Source organism: Anomaloglossus baeobatrachus, chromosome 4 (genome assembly GCF_048569485.1).
Source record: "Anomaloglossus baeobatrachus isolate aAnoBae1 chromosome 4, aAnoBae1.hap1, whole genome shotgun sequence".
Classification (NCBI taxonomy): Eukaryota; Metazoa; Chordata; class Amphibia; order Anura; family Aromobatidae; genus Anomaloglossus; species Anomaloglossus baeobatrachus.
This window is the reverse complement of record NC_134356.1, coordinates 407,204,557-407,227,665: the sequence shown is the minus strand read 5'-3', so window position 1 is coordinate 407,227,665 and position 23,109 is coordinate 407,204,557. Positions and strand designations below refer to the sequence as shown.

The 23,109-nt window shown below is 42.5% G+C and overlaps 1 protein-coding gene across 2 annotated transcripts in view; it reads left to right on the top strand.

Moving 5' to 3' along the window:
- The first annotated feature begins 447 nt into the window (after positions 1-447).
- TSGA13 (testis specific 13) overlaps positions 448-23,109 on the top strand; it is a 40,704-nt gene continuing 18,042 nt past the window's right edge. The window contains exons 1-6 of one of the 2 annotated variants that reach the window (XM_075342604.1): positions 17,439-17,775; positions 18,723-18,814; positions 19,081-19,169; positions 20,392-20,601; positions 21,447-21,517; positions 22,296-22,423. In XM_075342604.1, coding sequence (XP_075198719.1) covers positions 19,143-19,169; positions 20,392-20,601; positions 21,447-21,517; positions 22,296-22,423 — 436 coding nt within the window. In that variant the 5' untranslated portion in view covers positions 17,439-17,775; positions 18,723-18,814; positions 19,081-19,142. Of the gene's footprint in view, positions 621-17,438; positions 17,776-18,722; positions 18,815-19,080; positions 19,170-20,391; positions 20,602-21,446; positions 21,518-22,295; positions 22,424-23,109 lie in introns of those variants that run through there. The other variant, XM_075342603.1, reaches the window with a different exon arrangement.

Genomic DNA, 23,109 nt, shown 5'->3' with positions numbered 1-23,109 from the left:
GCTATAAAGTCCTTTAGAAAAATCTGGTCCATATACAGTAGAGGAGAAGACCCTTCTGTGTTACTCAAAGTGGAGGGTTACTACGAAAGAACAGTATATGCTCTGGGGGAAGCAGTCAGCATTATCCATATGAGCAAATTATATTTCTCTAGGCGTTAACAGTTGTCTACCAGGGAATCAAGCAGCAATACCCATGGCAAAAAGTTGGTAGAGAAACCTGGTTGTATACCACCAGGCACAATGGAGGCGTGGTGTACAATATATATGCTTCAAGTGTGTACAAGGTCTGACACAGACTAAATTATTTTGTAGGTATTTTCATGTAATTCGAACCAAGTGCCATTAAGAGTGTTCATAGCCAAACGATTTAGCAATATAAAGTCGAGTGTTTGCACCTGAGGTATGACAGTGATGGGTAAATGCCCATTTTCTCCTAGGAAATCTTCAGTATTGACATTGGTAAAGAGGGATTCATCACACACGTTGGACAGCATGTTGGAAAAACAACAGGAACCACTTCTCTCAACTACTGAAGATGATGAATGGACAGTTCAAAGTGGAAGAGATGAAGTTGTCGAAGAGAAGCCAGCTTTAGAACCCCATGTTTTACTTTTACAAAAGTGAGTAAATGTTTTACAACTCATGTCTCATATCTCAAAGATGTTTTTGATGAAAAATCAGTATGAAAACAATAATTGTATAACTGTTATCTCTGCAGATGTAATGACATGAGAACCACATGTTAATACAAAGTGTCATTCAGACATATGACATTTTGAAGATTTTCTTTCAATACTGCTTATTTCTTCATGCCTTCTGCAGAATAGAATAATCAATAGATTGAATAGTGAATTGGATTTCTGTTGTGGTTCAGTCCAAACTTATGAATGCGATTTATGGAATGCATAGTCTAAACTTTGTCCAATTCTAACTTCTCATCATTTTCATTTCATGGCAATGGAATTTATAGTTCCTGAAAAGTTTATTTCACTGAGATTGATGTTATTCATCTTGTAACGGCCAGTGGTCCAGATCGTATGAAAGATCTCCCTCTTGGTTAATTGTCATTCTTTCCCTCTTGCTCTTCGATTACAAGTGCATCTTAATAAATTAGAATATCATCAAAAAGTTGATTTATTTCAGTAATTCATTACAAAAAGGAAAACACATATATTATATAAAGTCATTACAAACAAAGTGATCTATTTCAAATGTTTATTTCTGTTGATGTTGATGATTATGGCTTACAGCCAATGAAAACCCAGAAGCCATTATCTCAAAAAATTAGAATATTATATAAGACCAACTGAAAAAATGATTTTAAACTCAGAAATGTTGGCCTATGGAAAAGTATGTACAGTAAATGCACTCAATACTTGGTCAGGGCTCCTTTGGCATGAATTACTGCATCAATACAGCGTGGCATGGAGGCGATCAGCTTGTGGCACTGCTGAAGTGTTATGGAAGGCCAAGTTGCTTTGATAGCAGCCTTCAGTTTGTCTGCATTGATGGATCTGGTGGCCCTCATCTTTCATCTTGACAATACTCCATAGATTCTCTATGGGGTTTAGGTCAGGTGAGTTTGTTGGCCAATCAGGCACAGTGATACTGTGGCTATTAAACCAGGTATTGGTAATTTTGGAAGTAATCACAAGTACCAAGTCCTGCTGAAAAATGAAATTTCCATCTCCTAAAAGTTGTTGCCAGAGGGAAGCATGAAGTGCTCTAAAATTCCCTGGTAGATGGCTGGTCTTCTTAAAACACAGTGGACCTACACCATAAGATGACATGGCTCCCCACAACATCACTGATTGTGGAAACTTCACACTAGACCTCAAGCAGCTTGGATTGTGGCCTCTCCACTCTTCCTCCAGACTCTGGGACCTTGATTTCCAAATGAAATGCAAAATTTACTTTCATCTAAAAACAACACCTTGGACCACTGAGCAACAGTCCATTTCTTTTTCTCCTTGTCCCAGGTAAGACGCTTCTGTTGTTGTCTATTGGTCTTGAGTGGCTTGACACAAGGAATGTGACAGTTGTAGCCCATGTCTTGGATACGTCTGTGTGTGGTGGCTCCTGAAGCACTGACTCCTGCAGCAGTCCACTCATTGTGAATCTCTCCCCAAAGTTTTGAATGACATAATCAACATCAACAGTAATAAACATTTGAAATAGATCACTTTGTTTGTAATGACTATATATAATGTGTTTCCCTTTTTGTATTGAATTACTGAACTAAATTAACTTTTTGATGATATTCTAATTTACTGAGATGCACTTGTATGTGTATTATTTGGAAACAGACTATTAGATGTTTTCTACTCTGATTTACTACAAGTGTTAGTAAACTGGAATTGTATACAGTAAGTAGCAATTCCAGTCTGGATTTTTAGTGCTGGACCTTAACTCTATTATGAAAGATATTTTCTTCGTGGCGTTTCAACATTTGTGTGATGTACAATATAAAATTATATTGTGGTACTGTGTTAGCCAGAAAAATCAATATGGGGGCTGCCCCCATGCATCGGTGGATTCCGCGCCTGCAGTCCACACTACGTTCCTCCTCACATATGTGCTACTGCGGAAGGTCCAATTTTGGGCCGAAAACGTTCTTGTTGTCAAGCACATTAATAAATATATCTTTCATCACATTCTGGGAGTGCCTTGTTACTTCTTGTTTACATGGCCTTGGAACCTGAAGTGCACCCCAGCATCCTTTGAAATTATACGAAGGAAGTGCCATTTTCTTCTTTAATCACAGGGTGGGGCGCTGTCTGACAACAACTAATCAGAGACGCAAGGACTGCTGGTGGGTGGGTGAAGCAGTGCATATGCATGAAGAAAATGAGCTGCTGTGCTAAGACTGGTAAGTATCAGGGTGGATTGATTTAAATCACACCGATTTAAATCATGATTTAAATCACGATTTAAATCAAAAGATTTTTTTCTATTTAAATCGGATCGATTTAAATCATGATTTTAATCATGATTTAAATCACTGATTTAAATCAAAAGGTTTTTTTTTAATATAAATCACGATTAAAATGAGAAGTGAGAGCAGTGTGCATGTGCGCCCATAGTTACACGGACGAAACTAGGGGCAACGATCTAACGCCAGGGTGAGGGGGGGACCCCAAAGTAAGTAAAAATCTTTTTTGTTTTACTATATGGCAATAGGTAGGTGTTTAAAAGCAGCATGTCTTAATTGTATAAACTATTAATAGCCTCCACATTTTGTTCATACTGCCCCTTTAATTCCACACTTCTAGCTTGGTTTCAGTTTTGGTTTAGTTTCTTTTTCCCTGCATTCAGTTGACATGCCCAAACTTGTTGATAATAAATCTAGCTACTCAGCTACTGACTGCATCGGCTTCATCCGCAGGAGTAGAGAGATTGTTTTCTTCATTTGGTTTTGTGCACACAACAGTCCGAAACCGCTTAGGAACTGCTAAAGCAGGACAACTGGTTTTCCTATTAAAAGTCCTAAATAAACAGTAGGCTTAAAGGACTGATGTATTCACTGAAGATGTTTGCTTACTTCAAACGTTAGAGATAGGCTATTGTTAAAAAGTACTTACTCTCTGTAGTTCAATTCTGAGTGTTTAATAGTGCAAATAAAAATTATTAGGTTTCATAATCAACTGTTTTAATATTTTTATTTGTGTAAAACAATTAGATTTGCAAAAAGACAAAGTTTTGCTTGTGTACAACTTGATTAAAAAATCTGATTTAAATCAAATGATTTAAATCAAAAAAATCTGATTTAAATCAAAAAAATCTGATTTTTTTGATTTTTTTAAAAAAATCAAGATTTTTATCCACCCTGGTAAGTATGAAGCATTTGCTCCAATCCCCCTATCCCTTCTACCACCATTTTTAAGCGCCTGATTTGGGTCCCCATAGATTTATATGGGGACTGGCATCTGGCCAGATTTACAGGATCAATACTGGTCCTGAACCAGGTTTGTTTGTTTTTTTTAAACCCGGTTTTAACCCCTGATCCCGGGTATCTGCGAGTCCACCCATCACGAGTGGACAGTATTACTATATTCGGAGGGGACATTAATGTTGTATTTCAGCATAAAGGACATTACTGCTGTATGCAAGCACAACAACAAAATGTTACTATTGAATGGTACTCACATAAGAGAACATATGCATTAATACAGTTACGGAGCAACAGGGAGGAATATTTCTACATTGAGATTGTGACAAAAGGAGGCATTATTACTGTTAAACATTTTACTTTGTAGGATACTCAATGTGCAGAAAACCAGGGTGGCACTATGGCACTTCTCTTCTTTATCTGGTACAGGGTAGACATCATACCGGGGAGTGGCACTTTCACTCCCTGGGAAGAACTACAGAAGAGGGGGTCAGCACAGGTTTATTCCTTGATGGGTCTATCATAAAGGCCTCCAAAGATTCATGTCCTTTGTACATAGCAAGGGCATCTTCTATCCTTTCAGACAGGCCCTAACAGAAATGAATTCTAAGGGCATGGTCATTCAACTTTGTGTCAGAGGCCCATCTCTTAAGAAAATTCCTCTGTTGACCAGATTCCGTGCCGAAGCCTATGTAGCTTGGACTCAGTAAGGGAGACTCGGTCATGGTTATCATAAATGAGACCCAGGGCCACAAGAAACTAATTTACCGACCAAGAGGACTGAGAATCAGTTGGAAGGGAGAAGGCCCGGGACAGGGGATCTCCTTGCGGGAGAGGCAAAAATCCCCACTCACTGGTCCTCACTCTCTGAGGAGCAAGGGTGAAGCTTGAAATAGAGTTTACAAACATTCCCGATAACCACAAATTTATACCTCCCCCTAGAAAACCTGTCCGTGAAAGCTATCTTGGGCTTAGGTTGAGTCTGGTTGCAAGATGAGAGCAGCAGACTGGCAATCTGCTGCAACTGCTACATAACCTGTAACCGCAGATCCGTCACTTCCAGAGATAAAGTCGCATCTGCATTCATATTGAATCCTGTAAAATGTTTTTGACTGGTGATAATGTCACGCCGATGCGAGATAATGCCTGGCATGTGGCGCAACACAGAGGGAAAACCAGAGAAGATGCAGATGGAAGACCCAGGGATAGGAAGAGGGAAAAATGGGTCACCACCTCACATTCACCTGTGACTGATCCCTGAGCTTTCTAATGTCTCTAGACAGGTCTTTCCCCCCATTCAATGTCACATGCCTAGGCTCTCGCTGACCCTGAATTTACTCTGGCTAGTGAGTAGGCCAACGAGACACTAGTCCCACTATTACAATAAAACAACACAAGAAAGGAAAGACAAATGGGTGGTGAAAGACAACAAAAACACTCTTTGGCTTCCTAACCAGGAAACTTTACAGCTGCAGCTAAAACTATACCTCAGCTTCTCCAGAGAAAGGCTCCTCTAAAGTGAACCATATAGAAAATTTATCACTGGCATGGAGTAAAACCAGGAGTGGATATGGATTGCGGAAGCTCATGAGGACAAAATGCTGCAGCTGTGATTAAGGCTAAGAGTAATCTCAGCCAGCAAGGAAAGAGTCCCTGGTCCTTTTAGCATCAAATGAAAGTAAATCCACCACAATACAAGATGTCACCTGTGGTCGCAACACACCTATGACAGTAGAAGTGGGGGAAAAAGTGGGGAGGGTGCTTCAAAAGGCATTAGCTTTAGATCTCTGTGTTTCAGTTCACAGAGAAGGGTCATGGTTGGAAGAAGTATTAAACTGGGAGGAAAAGTCAGCTCACCCACTGTATAGTCCGGAGTCATTGGACAACTTGGTGCTACGAGGGTGAAGAGAGAAGAAACGTATATAAATGCAGCTTCCAGCGACATCCAATAAAATCCAAATTAATATTTCAGAATATTAAAAACAATCGCAGCTGCATCACCTGCATGGAAAAAGCAAATGAGTTTCAGATGGCCACGTTCTTAATCATTGCATAAAAAGATGGTGAAAAAAGAATGGCATTATATATAATTTCCTGTTTGATCACATAGGGAAAGAAACCTATCACAACTTGCATAGAATTACCAAGCACGAGTGAATGAATTGCATATGTTAATAAGCATCACAATATAAACAATAAAAAATACCAAGAAATAATTATACACAGTTGAAACCAGAAGTTTACATACACTATCTGAAAAGGCACATACACATATTTTTCTCACTATCTGACATGCAATCAGAATAAACTATTCCAGTTGAGGTCAATTAGGATTACCAAAATTATTTATATTTGCCAAATGCCAGAATAATGAGAGAGAATGTTTTAAGGCATTTTTATTACTTTTTGCAAAGTCAAAAGTATATATACCTTTCATTAGTATTTGGTACCATTGCCCTTAAATTTATGACTTGGGTCAAACTTTTGGATATCCTTCCACAAGCTTCTCACAATAGTTGGTAGGAATTTGAGCCCATTCCTCTTGATAGAACTGGTGTAACTAAGGGGTACTTCACACACAGCGAGATCGCTACTGAGATCGCTGCTGAGTCACGTTTTTTGTGACCTCATTAGCGATCTCGCTGTGTGTGACACTGAGCAGCGATCTGGCCCCTGCTGTGAAATCGCTGCTCGTTACACACAGTGCTGGTTCGTTTTTTTATTGTTGCTCTCCCGCTGATAAGCACACATCGCTGTGTGTGACAGCGAGAGAGCAACAATCCTGAATGTGAAGAGAGCAGGAGCCGGCGTCTGACAACATGCGGTAAGCTGTAACCAAGGTAAACATCGGGTAACCAAGGTGGTTACCCGATATTTACCTTCGTTACCAGCCTCCGCAGCTCTCACCTGCCAGTGCCGGCTCCTGCTCCCTGCACACACTAAGTTAAGCGGTGTGAGCTGGTAACTAAGGTAAACATCGGGTAACCATACCCGATGTTTACCTTAGTTACCAGTGTCCACAGCTTCCAGACGCCGGCTCCGTGCAAGCGCAGCGTCGCTTGCACGTTGCTGCTGGCTGTGGGTTGGTCACTGGTCGCTGGTGAGATCTTCCTGTTTGACAGCTCACCAGCGACCATGTAGCGATGCAGCAGCGATCCTGACCAGGTCAGATCGCTGGTCGGATCGTTGCTGCATCGCTAAAGTGTGAAGGTACCCTAAGCCATGCTTGTAGGTCGCCTTGCTCGCACCTGCCTTTTCAGCTTTGTCCATAAATTTTCAATAGTATTGACATCAGTGCTTTGTTATGGCCACTCCAAAACAATGACTTTGTTATCCATAAGCTACTTTGTAACCAGTTTAGTAGTGTGCTTCAGGTCATTATCTAACTGGAAGACCCATTTCCACCCAAGCTTTAAGTTACTGGCTTGAGATGTTGCTTCAGTATTGCCACATAATCATCTGTTCTCATGATGCCATCTATTTTGTGAAGTGCACTAGTCCCTCCTGCAGCAAAACAACCCCACAACATGATGCTGCCACCCCTGTGTTTCACAGTTGGGATGGTGTTCTTAGGCTTCAAAGCTTCTCCCTTTTTCCTCCAAACGTAATGATGGTCATTATGGCCAAACAGTTCAATTTTAGTTTCGTCAGACCACAGGTTATGTCTCCAAAAATTAAGGTCTTTGTTGTAGTGTGCATTTGCAAACAATATTCTGGCTTTTTTATGTTTCTTTTTTAGTAATGGCTTCTTTCTGGCAGAGTGGCCTTTCCGCCCATGTTGATACAGTAGTCATTTTACTGTGGATTATGACAAAATATTACCAGTTTCTGCCAATATCTTCACAAGGTCTCTTGCTTTTGTTCTTGGGTTGATATGCACATGTCTGACCAAAGCACGTTCATCTCTGGTACACAGAACCCATCTCCTTCCTGAGAGGTATGATGGCTGGACATTCACATCTGGTTTGTACTTGCATATAATTGTTTGTACAAATGAACAAGGCACCTTCCAGTATCTGGAAATTGCATCCAAGGATGAACCAGACTTTTGCAAGTCCACAATTCTTTTCCTGAGATCTTGGGTGAGTTCTTTTGACTTTCCCATGATGTTACACAAAGATGCAGTGTGATTCAGGTGTGCATTAAAATACATCCACAGGTGTGTCTCTAATTAACTCAGATGTTGCCAACAAATCTATCAGATGCTTCCAAAGACATGACATCATATGGGCTGTCCCATATTGTTTAAATTAGATGTAGAAATTTAGCACTCAAGATCAATGAGAATAGTGTTTTTTATTGTGAAGAACTTGTAGGACCAGCACAAGTACAGACATTTCGGTCAAAGGCCTTCATCAGTGTACGTGCAGAGGATCCTCAGAAAGTATAGCAACTTGGCAAACGGCGTAGCTGAGTATGACAGGGTGTCCACCGCTTGTTTGCCAAGTTGCTATACCTTCTGAGGACCCTCTTGCACACTGATGAAGGTCTTTGACTGAAACGTCTGTGCTTGTGCTGGTCCTACAAGTTCTTCACAATAAAAACCACTATTCACCTTGATCTTGAGTGCCAAGTTTCTACTTCTACTTGAGATGGTTTTGGACCCTATTTGAGCACCACCCTAGAAGTGCCGTGTGTATCAACCCATATTGTTTAAAGGCACAGTAATCTTAGGCGGGCTTTACATGTTGCGACATCGCAACCGATATATCATCGGGGTCACGTCGTTAGTGACGCACATCCGGCGACGGTACCGACATCGCAATGTGTAAATCCTAGGTGCGATGATGAACGAGCGCAAAAGCGTAGAAAATCGCTGATCTGTGTTACGTCGTTCATTTCCATAATGTCATTACTGCTGCAGATACAATATTGTTTGTCGTTCCTGCAGCACCACACATCGCTGTGTGTGAAACCGCAGGAACGACAAACATCTCCTTACCTGCGTCCACCGGCAATGCAGAAGGGAGAAGGTGATAGAACAAAATAGGGACGGCACCACCATTAAATATATATAGGTAATGGAAGTGTGCTTCAACCCATAAATAGAATCTGGAACACAACACTTACCCCTGATGAAGCCACATATGGTGGCGTAACGCGTGGGGCAGGCGCACCCATACCACCTCCCTCACTATTTACTTACCTGGTATTGTATTAGCTCTCTTTGATCTGTACCATATTTATGTGAATCCTACAATTGGTGACTATGTACTGCTGTATACTGTCCTTTGGTACTGCTATTTTGAGCTTGTATGCTTTATATTAATTCATGAGGTTTTGGTTGGTGATGTGCCAATTTGCTCATGGGTAGATCATTCTTTTGATCTTTCCCATTTTTAAATGGTCTTAACAATATTTCTCTGTGTTACTAATAAACTTTTTCACACTTTTTGCATGCAACAAGGGACTCCTCTTGCTTGATTCCATTATTCTGGATTTTCCAGTATATGTTTGGTGTAGTTGTGCTCACTCTTTCCCATGTGTTGTGTTCCAGAAGGGAGAAGGTGGGCGGGATGTTGTGTCCCGCTCATCTCCGCCCCTCCGCTTTTATTGGCCGGCCACTTAGTGATGTCGCGGTGACGACGCTGTGACGCCGAATGCACCTCCCCCTTGAAGGAGGGATTGTTCAGTGGTCACAGCAACGTCGCCGACCAAGTATGTGCGTGTGAAGCTGCCGTAGCGATAATGTTCGCTACGGCAGCAAGCACCAGATATCGCATGTACAACAGGGGCGGGTGCTATCGCGCTCGACATCGCTAGCAATTGCTAGCGATGTCGCAGCGTGTAAAGCCCGCCTTAGTGTATGTAAACTTTTGACTTTGCAGAAAGTAATAAAAAATGCCTTAAAACATTCTCTCTCATTATTTTAGCATTTGGCAAATGTAAATAATTTTAGCAATCCTAATTGCCCTAAAACGGGAAAGGTTTATTCTGATTTCATGTCAGATAGTGAGAAAAACATGCATATGTGTCTTTTTAGATAGTGTATGTAGACTTCTCATTTCAACTGTATAATGGTAGATTAAATTTTGTTTAAGACTCATGCCCCGTAGTACTCATGTTTGTAATAAGTAGGTCCACCTAAAACTCTTGATTTAACAATTTTTTCCTATGGTCACCTCCTCTAATGAGTTGGAAGAAGTCATAGCGGTATGCAGAAGATGAAGAAGAAAAGTGGACATGTATTACTTCAATTGTAGACATGACTAATTACCGTGATTTTCCAAAAATAAGATCTCCCCCAAATATAAGCCCTAGCAGGGATGTTCAGCATTTTATGTGCAAGGCTTAAATATAAGCCCTACCCCGAAAATAAGCCCTAGTCGTGGTTCAATTATGAAGTGTCCATGCAGCTAAAAAAGTTGAAGATACTGCAGGTTACTTCATTATAGAAAGCAGACACCCCGCAATCACACTGGACACCGAGAGGTAGGACCTGCAGCGCTTTTTGGGGGGCAAAAAAAAGTATAAGACAGTGTCTTATTTTTGGAAAACCACTGTAATAATTGGAGTTACCTATACACTCAAAATATATACTAATTACAGTGGTCTTCTGTGTGATGTCATTAATCTTAAAATTAGTGTTAGTACTGTGATTTTTATAATGATCAGTAGGTAGCATTATTCTCTTCCTATGTGGTGATCAAGTAGAATCTGGTTATGGTGTTGTTTTTTGTCCCTTGTATGTATTATTGGTGTATTGGTCTTGACAAAGTGGATTGTTTTCTATATGGATATTAATTGTTCTCTCTGTTAATCAATAAGGATAAGATTATTTCCATTAGATTAATACTTTACAGATGAACCCCTCCCTGTCTGGTACCATGCTATTACACAGTGGTAAAGACTGACTTAACTTGTTTTCACTGGACAACTCTTTTATCACCTATTCATTGGATATGTTGGTGGGGACCCGAGTTTTGGAAGCCACAGCAATTGGAAGGATGTAGTACTTTCATTGCCATAAGACTGGATCGGCATGTTTGACCACTACTACTTTCATTCTCGATGTGGCTATCAAGCTCTGCACTTGGCTTTTTCTGGTAACCCCATAGAGCAGGGGTGGGCAATTAATTTTCCCATAGGACCGCATGAGAAATTGGGATTGGTTTAGAGGGCCGGACTAATATAATTACCTCAGTTCTACCCAATATATTACATCACTACACCCCCTCCATATACTACACCTGTAATAAACTACACCACTACACCCCTATATACTACACCTGTAATATACTACACCACTACACCCCTATATACTACACCTGTATTATACTATACTCCCTCCATATACCTGTAATATACTACACCCCCATATACACCTGTATTATACTACACCACTATATAATACACCTCTGATATACTACATCATTGCACCCCTATATACTACACCTGTAATATACTACATCACTACACCCCATATACTACACCTGTAATATAGTACACCCCCATATAGTACACCTGTAATATACTACACCTCCATATAGCACACCTGTAATATACTACATCACTACACCCCATATACTACACCTGTAATATAGTACACCTCCATATAGCACACCTGTAATATACTACAACTCCACATAGTACACCTGTAATATACTACATCACTACACCCCTATATACACCTGTAATATACTACATCACTACACCCCATATACTACACCTGTAATATAGTACACCTCCATATAGCACACCTGTAATATACTACAACTCCATATAGTACACCTGTAATATACATCACTACACCCCTATATACACCTGTAATATACTACATCACTACACCCCATATACTACACCTGTAATATAGTACACCCCCATATAGCACACCTGTAATATACTACAACTCCATATAGTACACCTGTAATATACTACATCACTACACCCCTATATACACCTGTAATATACTACATCACTACACCCCTATATACACCTGTAATATACACCTCCATATAGCACACCTGTAATATACTACACCTCCATATAGTACACCTGTAATATACTACCCCTCCATATAGCACACCTGTAATATACTACAACTCCACATAGTACACCTGTAATATACTACATCACTACACCCCTATATACACCTGTAATATACTACATCACTACACCCCATATACTACACCTGTAATATAGTACAACTCCATATAGTACACCTGTAATATACTACATCACTACACCCCTATATACACCTGTAATATACTACATCACTACACCCCTATATACACCTGTAATATACACCTCCATATAGCACACCTGTAATATACTACCCCTCCATATAGTACACCTGTAATATACTACCCCTCCATATAGCACACCTGTAATATACTACCCCTCCATATAGTACACCTGTAATATACTACCCCTCCATATAGCACACCTGTAATATACTACCCCTCCATATAGCACACCTGTAATATACTACCCCTCCATATAGTACACCTGTAATATACTACCCCTCCATATAGCACACCTGTAATATACTACACCTCCATATAGTACACCTGTAATATACTACACCTCCATATAGTACACCTGTAATATACTACAACTCCATATAGTACACCTGTAATATACTACATCACTACACCCCATATACTACACTTGTAATATACTACACCTCCATATAGCACACCTGTAATATACTACACCTCCAGATAGCACACCTGTAATATACTACATCACTACACCCCCTATATAGCACACCTGTAATATACTACACCTCCATATAGCACACCTGTAATATACTACACCTCCATATAGCACACCTGTAATATACTACACCTCCATATAGTACACCTGTAATATACTACATCACTACACCCCCTATTTAGCACACCTGTATTATACTACACCCCCATATGTCACACACCCTGCTCCCCATACAGCCTGCACCCCCATATCACACACACTACACCCCCATATGTCACACACCCTGCCTGTACCCCAACTTACCCCTCTCAAACACTCTGCACCCCTTCACATCCTTCTGTCAGTCTGCAGCTCTCATATGCCACTCACCCTGCAACTCCATCTTCCCACATATGCCACTCACCCTGCAACTCCATCTTCCCACATATGCCACTCACCCTGCAACTCCATCTTCCCACATATGCCACTCACCCTGCAACTCCATCTTCCCTCATATGCCACTCACCCTGCAACTCCATCTTCCCTCATATGCACTCACCCTGCAACTCCATCTTCCCTCATATGCCACTCACCCTGCAACTCCATCTTCCCTCATATGCACTCACCCTGCAACTCCATCTTCCCACATATGCACTCACCCTGCAGCTCCATGTTCCCACATACAGGGCTGTGGAGTCGGAGTCGGAGTCGTGGAGTCGGAGTCGGAGTCGGAGCTCATTTTGGTGGAGTCGGAGTCGGTATAAAATGCACCGACTCCGACTCCTAAAATATATAATAAATTGGGGACAGGAGTGCAATGCAGAATGTGCTGAATATTTTACTAAATAACAACATTTAGTATAATGCTTATATTTAAGTGAAAAATTTATTGTAGTACAATGTGAACATCAGACATTTAATTGTTTTTATGATACAATAATCAAGATATTTGGATAGAACATAAAATATTTATTGGAATACAACTTTAGAACACAAAAAAACTAATAAATTGTAAATATGTAATATATATAATATATATATATATATACAGTGTATATACACACACACAAGATATATATGTAATCTACTGTATATTACATAGTGTATTACATATTTACAATTTATTACAGTTTTTTGTGTTCTAAAGTTGTATTCCAATAAATATATTTTATGTTCTATCCAAATATCTTGATTATTGTATCATAAAAATTATTAAATGTCTGATGTTCACATACACATATTCATGTACTACAATAAATTTTTCACCTAACTATAAGCAATATATGTAGGAGTCGGAGTCGGAGCCGGAGTCGGAGTCGGTGCAAGAGAATTTGAGGAGTCGGAGTCGGAGTCGAAGGTTTGGCTTACCGACTCCACAGCCCTGCCCACATATGCCACTCACCCTGCAGCTCCATGTTCCCACATATGCCACTCACCCTGCAGCTACATGTTCCCACATATGCCACTCACCCTGCAGCTCCATGTTCCCACATATGCCACTCACCCTGCAGCTCCATGTTCCCACATATGCACTCACCCTGCAGCTCCATGTTCCCACATATGCCACTCACCCTGCAGCTCCATGTTCCCACATATGCACTCACCCTGCAGCTCCATGTTCCCACATATGCACTCACCCTGCAGCTCCATGTTCCCACATATGCACTCACCCTGCAGCTCCATGTTCCCACATATGCCACTCACCCTGCAGCTCCATGTTCCCACATATGCCACTCACCCTGCAGCTCCATGTTCCCACATATGCACTCACCCTGCAGCTCCATGTTCCCACATATGCACTCACCCTGCAGCTCCATGTTCCCACATATGCACTCACCCTGCAGCTCCATGTTCCCACATATGCACTCACCCTGCAGCTCCATGTTCCCACATATGCACTCACCCTGCAGCTCCATGTTCCCACATATGCACTCACCCTGCAGCTCCATGTTCCCACATATGCACTCACCCTGCAGCTCCATGTTCCCACATATGCACTCACCCTGCAGCTCCATGTTCCCACATATGCACTCACCCTGCAGCTCCATGTTCCCACATATGCCACTCACCCTGCAACTCCATGTTCCCACATATGCCACTCACCCTGCAGCTCCATGTTCCCACATATGCCACTCACCCTGCAGCTCCATGTTCCCACATATGCCACTCACCCTGCAGCTCCATGTTCCCACATATGCCACTCACCCTGCAGCTCCATGTTCCCACATATGCCACTCACCCTGCAGCTCCATGTTCCCACATATGCCACTCACCCTGCAGCTCCATGTTCCCACATATGCACTCACCCTGCAGCTCCATGTTCCCACATATGCACTCACCCTGCAGCTCCATGTTCCCACATATGCACTCACCCTGCAGCTCCATGTTCCCACATATGCACTCACCCTGCAGCTCCATGTTCACACATATGCCAATCACCCTGCAGCTCCATGTTCCCACATATGCCACTCACCCTGCAGCTCCATGTTCCCACATATGCCACTCACCCTGCAGCTCCATGTTCCCACATATGCCACTCACCCTGCAGCTCCATGTTCCCACATATGCACTCACCCTGCAGCTCCATGTTCACACATATGCCACTCACCCTGCAGCTCCATGTTCCCACATATGCCACTCACCCTGCAGCTACATGTTCCCACATATGCCACTCACCCTGCAGCTCCATGTTCCCACATATGCCACTCACCCTGCAGCTCCATGTTCCCACATATGCCACTCACCCTGCAGCTCCATGTTCCCACATATGCCACTCACCCTGCAGCTCCATGTTCCCACATATGCACTCACCCTGCAGCTCCATGTTCCCACATATGCCACTCACCCTGCAGCTCCATGTTCCCACATATGCACTCACCCTGCAGCTCCATGTTCCCACATATGCACTCACCCTGCAGCTCCATGTTCCCACATATGCCACTCACCCTGCACCTCCATGTTCCCACATATGCCACTCACCCTGCAGCTCCATGTTCCCACATATGCACTCACCCTGCAGCTCCATGTTCCCACATATGCACTCACCCTGCAGCTCCATGTTCCCACATATGCACTCACCCTGCAGCTCCATGTTCCCACATATGCACTCACCCTGCAGCTCCATGTTCCCACATATGCACTCACCCTGCAGCTCCATGTTCCCACATATGCCACTCACCCTGCAGCTCCATGTTCCCACATATGCCACTCACCCTGCAGCTCCATGTTCCCACATATGCCACTCACCCTGCAGCTCCATGTTCCCACATATGCCACTCACCCTGCAGCTCCATGTTCCCACATATGCACTCACCCTGCAGCTCCATGTTCCCACATATGCACTCACCCTGCAGCTCCATGTTCCCACATATGCACTCACCCTGCAGCTCCATGTTCCCACATATGCACTCACCCTGCAGCTCCATGTTCACACACATGCACTCCCCCTGCAGCTCCATGTTCCCACACATGCACTCACCCTGCAGCTCCATGTTCCCACATATGCACTCACCCTGCAGCTCCATGTTCCCACATATGCCACTCACCCTGCAGCTCCATGTTCCCACATATGCCACTCACCCTGCAGCTCCATGTTCCCACATATGCACTCACCCTGCAGCTCCATGTTCCCACATATGCACTCACCCTGCAGCTCCATGTTCCCACATATGCACTCACCCTGCAGCTCCATGTTCCCACATATGCACTCACCCTGCAGCTCCATGTTCCCACATATGCCACTCACCCTGCAGCTCCATGTTCCCACATATGCACTCACCCTGCAGCTCCATGTTCCCACATATGCACTCACCCTGCAGCTCCATGTTCACACATATGCACTCACCCTGCAGCTCCATGTTCCCACATATGCACTCACCCTGCAACTCCATGTTCCCACATATGCCACTCACCCTGCAGCTCCATGTTCCCACATATGCACTCACCCTGCAGCTCCATGTTCCCACATATGCCACTCACCCTGCAGCTCCATGTTCCCACATATGCACTCACCCTGCAGCTCCATGTTCACACATATGCACTCACCCTGCAGCTCCATGTTCCCACATATGCACTCACCCTGCAGCTCCATGTTCCCACATATGCCACTCACCCTGCAGCTCCATGTTCCCACATATGCACTCACCCTGCAGCTCCATGTTCACACATATGCCACTCACCCTGCAGCTCCATGTTCCCACATATGCACTCACCCTGCAGCTCCATGTTCACACATATGCACTCACCCTGCAGCTCCATGTTCCCACATATGCACTCACCCTGCAGCTCCATGTTCCCACATATGCCACTCACCCTGCAGCTCCATGTTCCCACATATGCACTCACCCTGCAGCTCCATGTTCCCACATATGCACTCACCCTGCAGCTCCATGTTCCCACATATGCCACTCACCCTGCAGCTCCATGTTCACACATATGCCACTCACCCTGCAGCTCCATGTTCACACATATGCACTCACCCTGCAGCTCCATGTTCCCACATATGCACTCACCCTGCAACTCCATGTTCCCACATATGCCACTCACCCTGCAGCTCCATGTTCCCACATATGCACTCACCCTGCAGCTCCATGTTCACACATATGCACTCACCCTGCAGCTCCATGTTCACACATATGCCCCTCACCCTGCAGCCCCCTTCCCCCTCATGTCCCCTCTTTTCTCATTACCAGTTATCATGTGTCCACATCTTCTTCAGCATTCAGCATGTCTTGCTTTCTGCCCGGCATCCTGTGTCTCCTCCCACACAGTCACATGGGGGTGACATCATCGCAGGTCCTACAGTGCAGGATGAATTATTCCGTCTGCTGTGCTGCTTCTTCTCCTGCCCGGCGGGAACTTTTGAAATGACACATGCAGCGCAGTACTGACAACGTCAGAGCGCGCGTGTGTCACTGACAATTAGTGCCGGCAGGGAACAGAGGAAAGACTCCTGCGTTCCGCTGCCTGCACTGACTGTGCGGACCTGCACAGGATCTCTCCTTGCTCGGCACGCTGCAGCCCGGCTCCACTACACCGGCTGAAGACGGGCGGGCCGGTCACAGAGAGCAGGCGGGCCGGATGTGGCCCCCGGGCCGCCCCTTGCCCAGGTCTGCCATAGAGGATGAATGAAGCAGTGGTCAGACATCCCATCTTTTAGCAAAAGAAAAAAATTAAAATCCTGCAATTTTCACAGTGGGTATTGAAGGTTTTTTTCCAGCAAGTTTTCAGCAGAATCCTTATCATTAAAGGTAAGATTCCAATGACCTGTAACTAGAGATGGGAGAACCTGCAGATGTTTGAATTCGGCAGTCCAGCTGGACTTAAGAAAAAAGGTCCGGTTCGAGACTGGACTTGGACTTGAGCCTGGATCTGAAACCCTATATAAGTCTATGGGGACCCCATACTTATTGATGGAAAAAGGTGTTAGTAAGGGCTAGTGGACTGCCAAAGGAAGCAAACTGGGGATTAAAGCAGGACAATTATTCTGAGTTTCCGGTGGCTGTCACACTGCTTCCAGGTCTGCTCATTAATCTTATGAATATTCACTGCTTTCCCTTTCCACCCTCTGTGACAGCCTCTGTGGTCAAAAGAATCTGGAGAATCATCACCTGAGGGGGGAGAGATATTTGAGAGGCAGAACAGTTACTACCTGCCAGCAAGTTCTTAACCTTATAGTTGGGGGGGTAGTAAGAGTCCTGGCTAAGGCTATGTGCGCACGTTGCGTATTTGCATGCAGTTACACTGCGATCTGCACCGCAGCGTAACTGCATGCGTCCTGCGTCGCCAGCATAATCTATGAAGATTATGCAGGAGACGTGCGCACGTGGCGTATTAGAGCGCAGCACTTCGGCTGCTGCCCAAAGCGCGCGTTCTAAGAAGTGACATGTCACTTATTCCATGCGCTCTGCATGCATCTCCCGCTCTGTCTATGGGAGGGGCTGCACTCAGAGCGCATGAAATCGGCTTTTTTTTTTTCATTACGGACTCTTTCTGCAGCGATTTGAAGCGCACGTGTTCTGTTCAAATCGCTGCAGAAAGTTCTGCAGGGACAGAATGCTACGTGCGCACATAGCCTAACCCCTTTGACACAGAAGCACAATTTAAGCAGTAGCTAATTTCTGATCATACATTTCATTTTAGCTAAATTAAAATAATATAGACAAGATATACTCTACAGAAACTTAATTCTTTCCAGGTTTCTCGGTGAACAATTGGCTCAACAATTTCTTGACCCTTCCTATGAAGTTCCAGTAAATGCAGTCAAACCTTTACTTATTGGAAAAATTGGTAAGAACTGTTATTATTTCCATTGTTTTTAGTTTACAAAAAGCAATATTTGGTTACAGAAAAAAAAAGAGAAAAAAATGTTTTTCAATAAAAAAAATGGTCTAAAACAAAATAAAAATTCACCCATAACACTCTAATACAACTGTCGTATGATTTGACTTTGCTTTGCAGTTTGGTACATTTTCCAGTCCAGATCTTCTATCCCTGGCAAAATATATATTGTTTGAACACAGAATTTTTTAAATATCACATTTTATATTTTAAAGGTCAGAGTGGCAAAGATTACTGGAGACTTCTTCGGGAACATTCTGAAGCAGAACTGCAAAAAATGACTATTTCACAAGGGACACTAAAGGTAATTATTATATTGTGGCAAGTCAATTTTGAGGCAAGAAGCAAACATGCTGCTTTTTCCTGTATCCCGACCCTATTAGGTTATTTACTTAAGGGGAGCGGAATGTGTTACTCATTTTGTTCCAGACTGAAGTAAGAATATATTGTGCAAACATGCAGTATAAAGACAGATACCGACATGTTGGGAAATGTTCGACATAAATTGTATACCTTAACATATATAAGTTTTATGGTGAAGGTATAAGGCTGCTTTCACACTTACGTTGAACGGCATCTGTTGCTATCCACCGCCTTGAGGAATTACGGTAACCGTTGCAGGAAACCGTTTTATTCCTCATAGACTTCTATTAGCTACGGATAGCAACGGATGGCCTTGCCGTCAGCCGACGCTGCATTGCATCTGCCTGGCGGATGGAACGCTGCATGTAGTGTTTCTCTGCGCTTGGCGGAGTGTAAAAAAAAATGCAACCTGCAGGATTCCGTCGGCGTCCGTTGTTTTATAATGGACGCCTATGTTCACTGATTCCGTTAACGCATCCGTCTTTACACAACTGCGCATGCCCAGATATGTAAAGTCAAGAAAAAAAACTATAACTGATTGCACTATTTTGTACGATCCGTTGCATCCACTATATGCAACGCATCCGTCACACAATGCAATGCAACGGATGACGTTCAACGCAAGTGTGAAAGCAGCCTTACTGGCCACATGCAGCCAAAGCTCTTCCCACCATAATGACTAACTGTTGCACAATTTTGTTTCACAATCATGCAGCTATTGGCCACACAATTTGACTATACTCTTAAGCCCCACATACCCTTTAGACTAAGGTCAGTCAATAGTCTTATGTGTATGATAGCTCTGGACAATTTATTGTCAGGGAAAACATCCCCCCGGAATGTCCAATTTTGGACTACTAATCATATTGCCTCCCTAAGATTAGCTATTGCTAGACAATGTCTGGCAACTGCTCTCAGAGAACACAATCACTTAGCCAAACAAGAACTCCTGGGTGTGGGAGTGCCGACTAATATGGCTGCTGGCCGAATCACCTTTCTGCCAACAGCCATTTAATGTGTATAGTGGACTTAAGGCTCATAGGTACATCATAGTTTATTATTGGAGGAAACTACAACTCTGACAGATTGACAAACCATCAGTGTCTATCAGATCCTATTGAGCTTGAGTTTAAAGCAGATGTAAACATCATTATTTATTATAGTGCTCATTGTTTGCCAAGATACCATCTTCAAAATTTCTGCATCGGATTCAAGATTTCAAAAGAACACTGGAGATAATGTACAGAGCATCGAAGATCAATCAAGACAAAGCTGTCCTTATCATTAGCAATAACTCTGCAACTGACTTTACTAAATGGCAAAAGAGTGAGACACCCATGCAGTACTTCTGCAAAGAACTCATCCAAAACCAGGTATGTACTTGCTCTAAAACCAAACTCATTTCTACTCATTCTTTGATTGCTTCTTGGAAAGTCCAATTCTCCTTACAGAAGGCAAGCTAGAAGCAGAATTTTACACCTATTGTCTGGGACTATTATATTAATGTCCTTAGCAAAGGTCAGCAATTCCAGATTGATGGGGTCTAGCACCCCTCTGATCCCCTGTTAGCAGGCCCAAGCCTACCGGAAGTACTTAGTGCACAGAGCCTGAGCTGCTTAACACCACAGTATAGTGGGCATTCTTCGGTACTGAAGCTCAGCTCCCATTGAAGCAGAGACATTCGAGGAATAAATCGAGTGATGCAAGAGGCAGAAATCTACAATACAGCAATGTATGGGCAGCACAACTATGAAGGAACAGAATTCGCTTCAATTTCGATCCAGTTATACAAATGCTGTAGATCTGATTTTTCTGTGATGCATTTTTTTTTAAACCATATCTATACTTGTGTAAATTCTGGCTGATGACCGGTTCTTGCAGCTGGTTCTGAATCCCCTATTATTTTTATGGCCGTCCCATATATGACAAGTTTTTTCCCCCAATTCACCGTTTATGCCTCCCCTATTTCCTCATAGACTGTAAGCTTACGAGCAGGGCCCTCACTCCTCTTGGTATCTGAATTTTGAAATTTTGTATTGTCTCATATTGTCTGTACATGTCCCCTCTGAATTGTAAAGTGCTGCGGAATTGTTGGAGCTATAGAATTAAAACTTATTATTAATAATAATAATAATAATAATAATAAAAAAACAAAATAGTATTTTATGTTTTTCCACAATCTACAAAAACAATATTTTTCTCTATCATTTTTTTGCAGTGTGGAAATAAGGAAATTAACACATTCAGTGAACAAGCGGCAAAACCTGAGAAGAAACAATATCGGTTAGGGTATGTCCTACATTAAGTTCTTAAAACCTTTTCTGGTAATATTTTGATAATTTGATTAAATATATGAATAATTTAACCATCTAGTAAGCGCTTATTGGAAACCAAAACCTTCAGTCACTCAGGATCCTACCAAAGTAAAAAACTGTGTTCCGCTTTATAGAAGTCAGACGAACACTGGGGTACAATACATGTATAAGGCTATGGTGCTGTCGTACTAATGCGTAGAACACAGAACTGTAATAGGGAGAGAGGTCAGTCTAACAATTCTGGCCAGGATTTTGGAAAGGGTTACAGTAGACACAGGTGTATCTAGCCTTTATGGCACCCAGGGCAAGAATTCTCTTTGGTGCCCCCCCACCCCGTCGCGGTTTTAGTAGTTTAGTAGTCGTTATGTGACCGCTCATTCATATATGATTTGCAAGAAAGTTCAAACATTTAATCAGCTCACTCCAAGAAGGTCTTGTTACAGGTGAGCGCAGAAAGTCCAGTCTGTCTAACTAGCTTGATATGAGTCAATACCAAACAGGCAAGAGGGAGGTATCCAGCACTCATGGCAGTAGGAATCCAAAAAAGTAGATTAAAAACATCACATTTATTTAGTAATTTTTTTAAAATGGAAAAAAAGATCCACGACCTGGAGGTAGACAGTCTTCGCGTTTCAAGCACACAGGCTCTAAATCATGACCAAAGTGTATTTAACTGAACAGTAGACGAGTACCAATTATATAATCAGGAGAGAAAGGAATCTGCTAATACATAAATATGCCTGTTTTCCTAGATTTGTTACTGAAGATACATGCAAGAAATTTAAAGGAGAATTTTCTAAACACTTCAGAGAAAGAAAAAGTCAAGTCTTGGAAGGCACCATCTTTCCAATTATAGGCTACCAACTGCCTAGTAAAAATGGTAATGAACACCGTAAGAAAAAAAACAATAAAGTCACAACACACATAGTGAAACAAATAAAGGTTAAAGAAAACCTGTCAAACTGATTAAGGATGATAACTGAACCGAAAAAATGGAAGCTAGAAGGCTTGGATTGCTAGCTATTATACAATCATGGCCGAAAGTGTTGGCACCCTTGAAACTGTTTTAGAAAAAAAAGTATTTCTACCAGAAAATTATTTCAATTACACATGTTTTGTTATACACATGTGTTGTGTGCGTTTTCTTTATACAACACAAATAAAAGAGAAAACAAGGCAAATTAGCCAGAATTTCATAAAAAACGTCAAAAATGGGCTGGACAAAATTGTTGGCACCCTCATCTTAATATTAGGTTGTACTCCCTTTGGGATAAATAACTGCAATCACTCGTTTCTTATAACCATCAACAAGCTTCTTACACCTCTCAGCTGGAATTTTGGACCACTCTTCTTTTGCAAACTGCTCCAGGTCTTTCATATTTGAAGGTGCCTTCCCTTAAAAGCAATTTTAAGATCTCTCAGGTGTTCAATGGGATTTAGATCCAAACCCATTGCTGGCCACTTCAGAACTATCCAGCTCTTTGTTTCCATCCATTTCTGGGTGCTACGTGTAGTATATTTGGACTCATTGTCATGTTGGAAGACCCATGACCTAGGATGCAAACA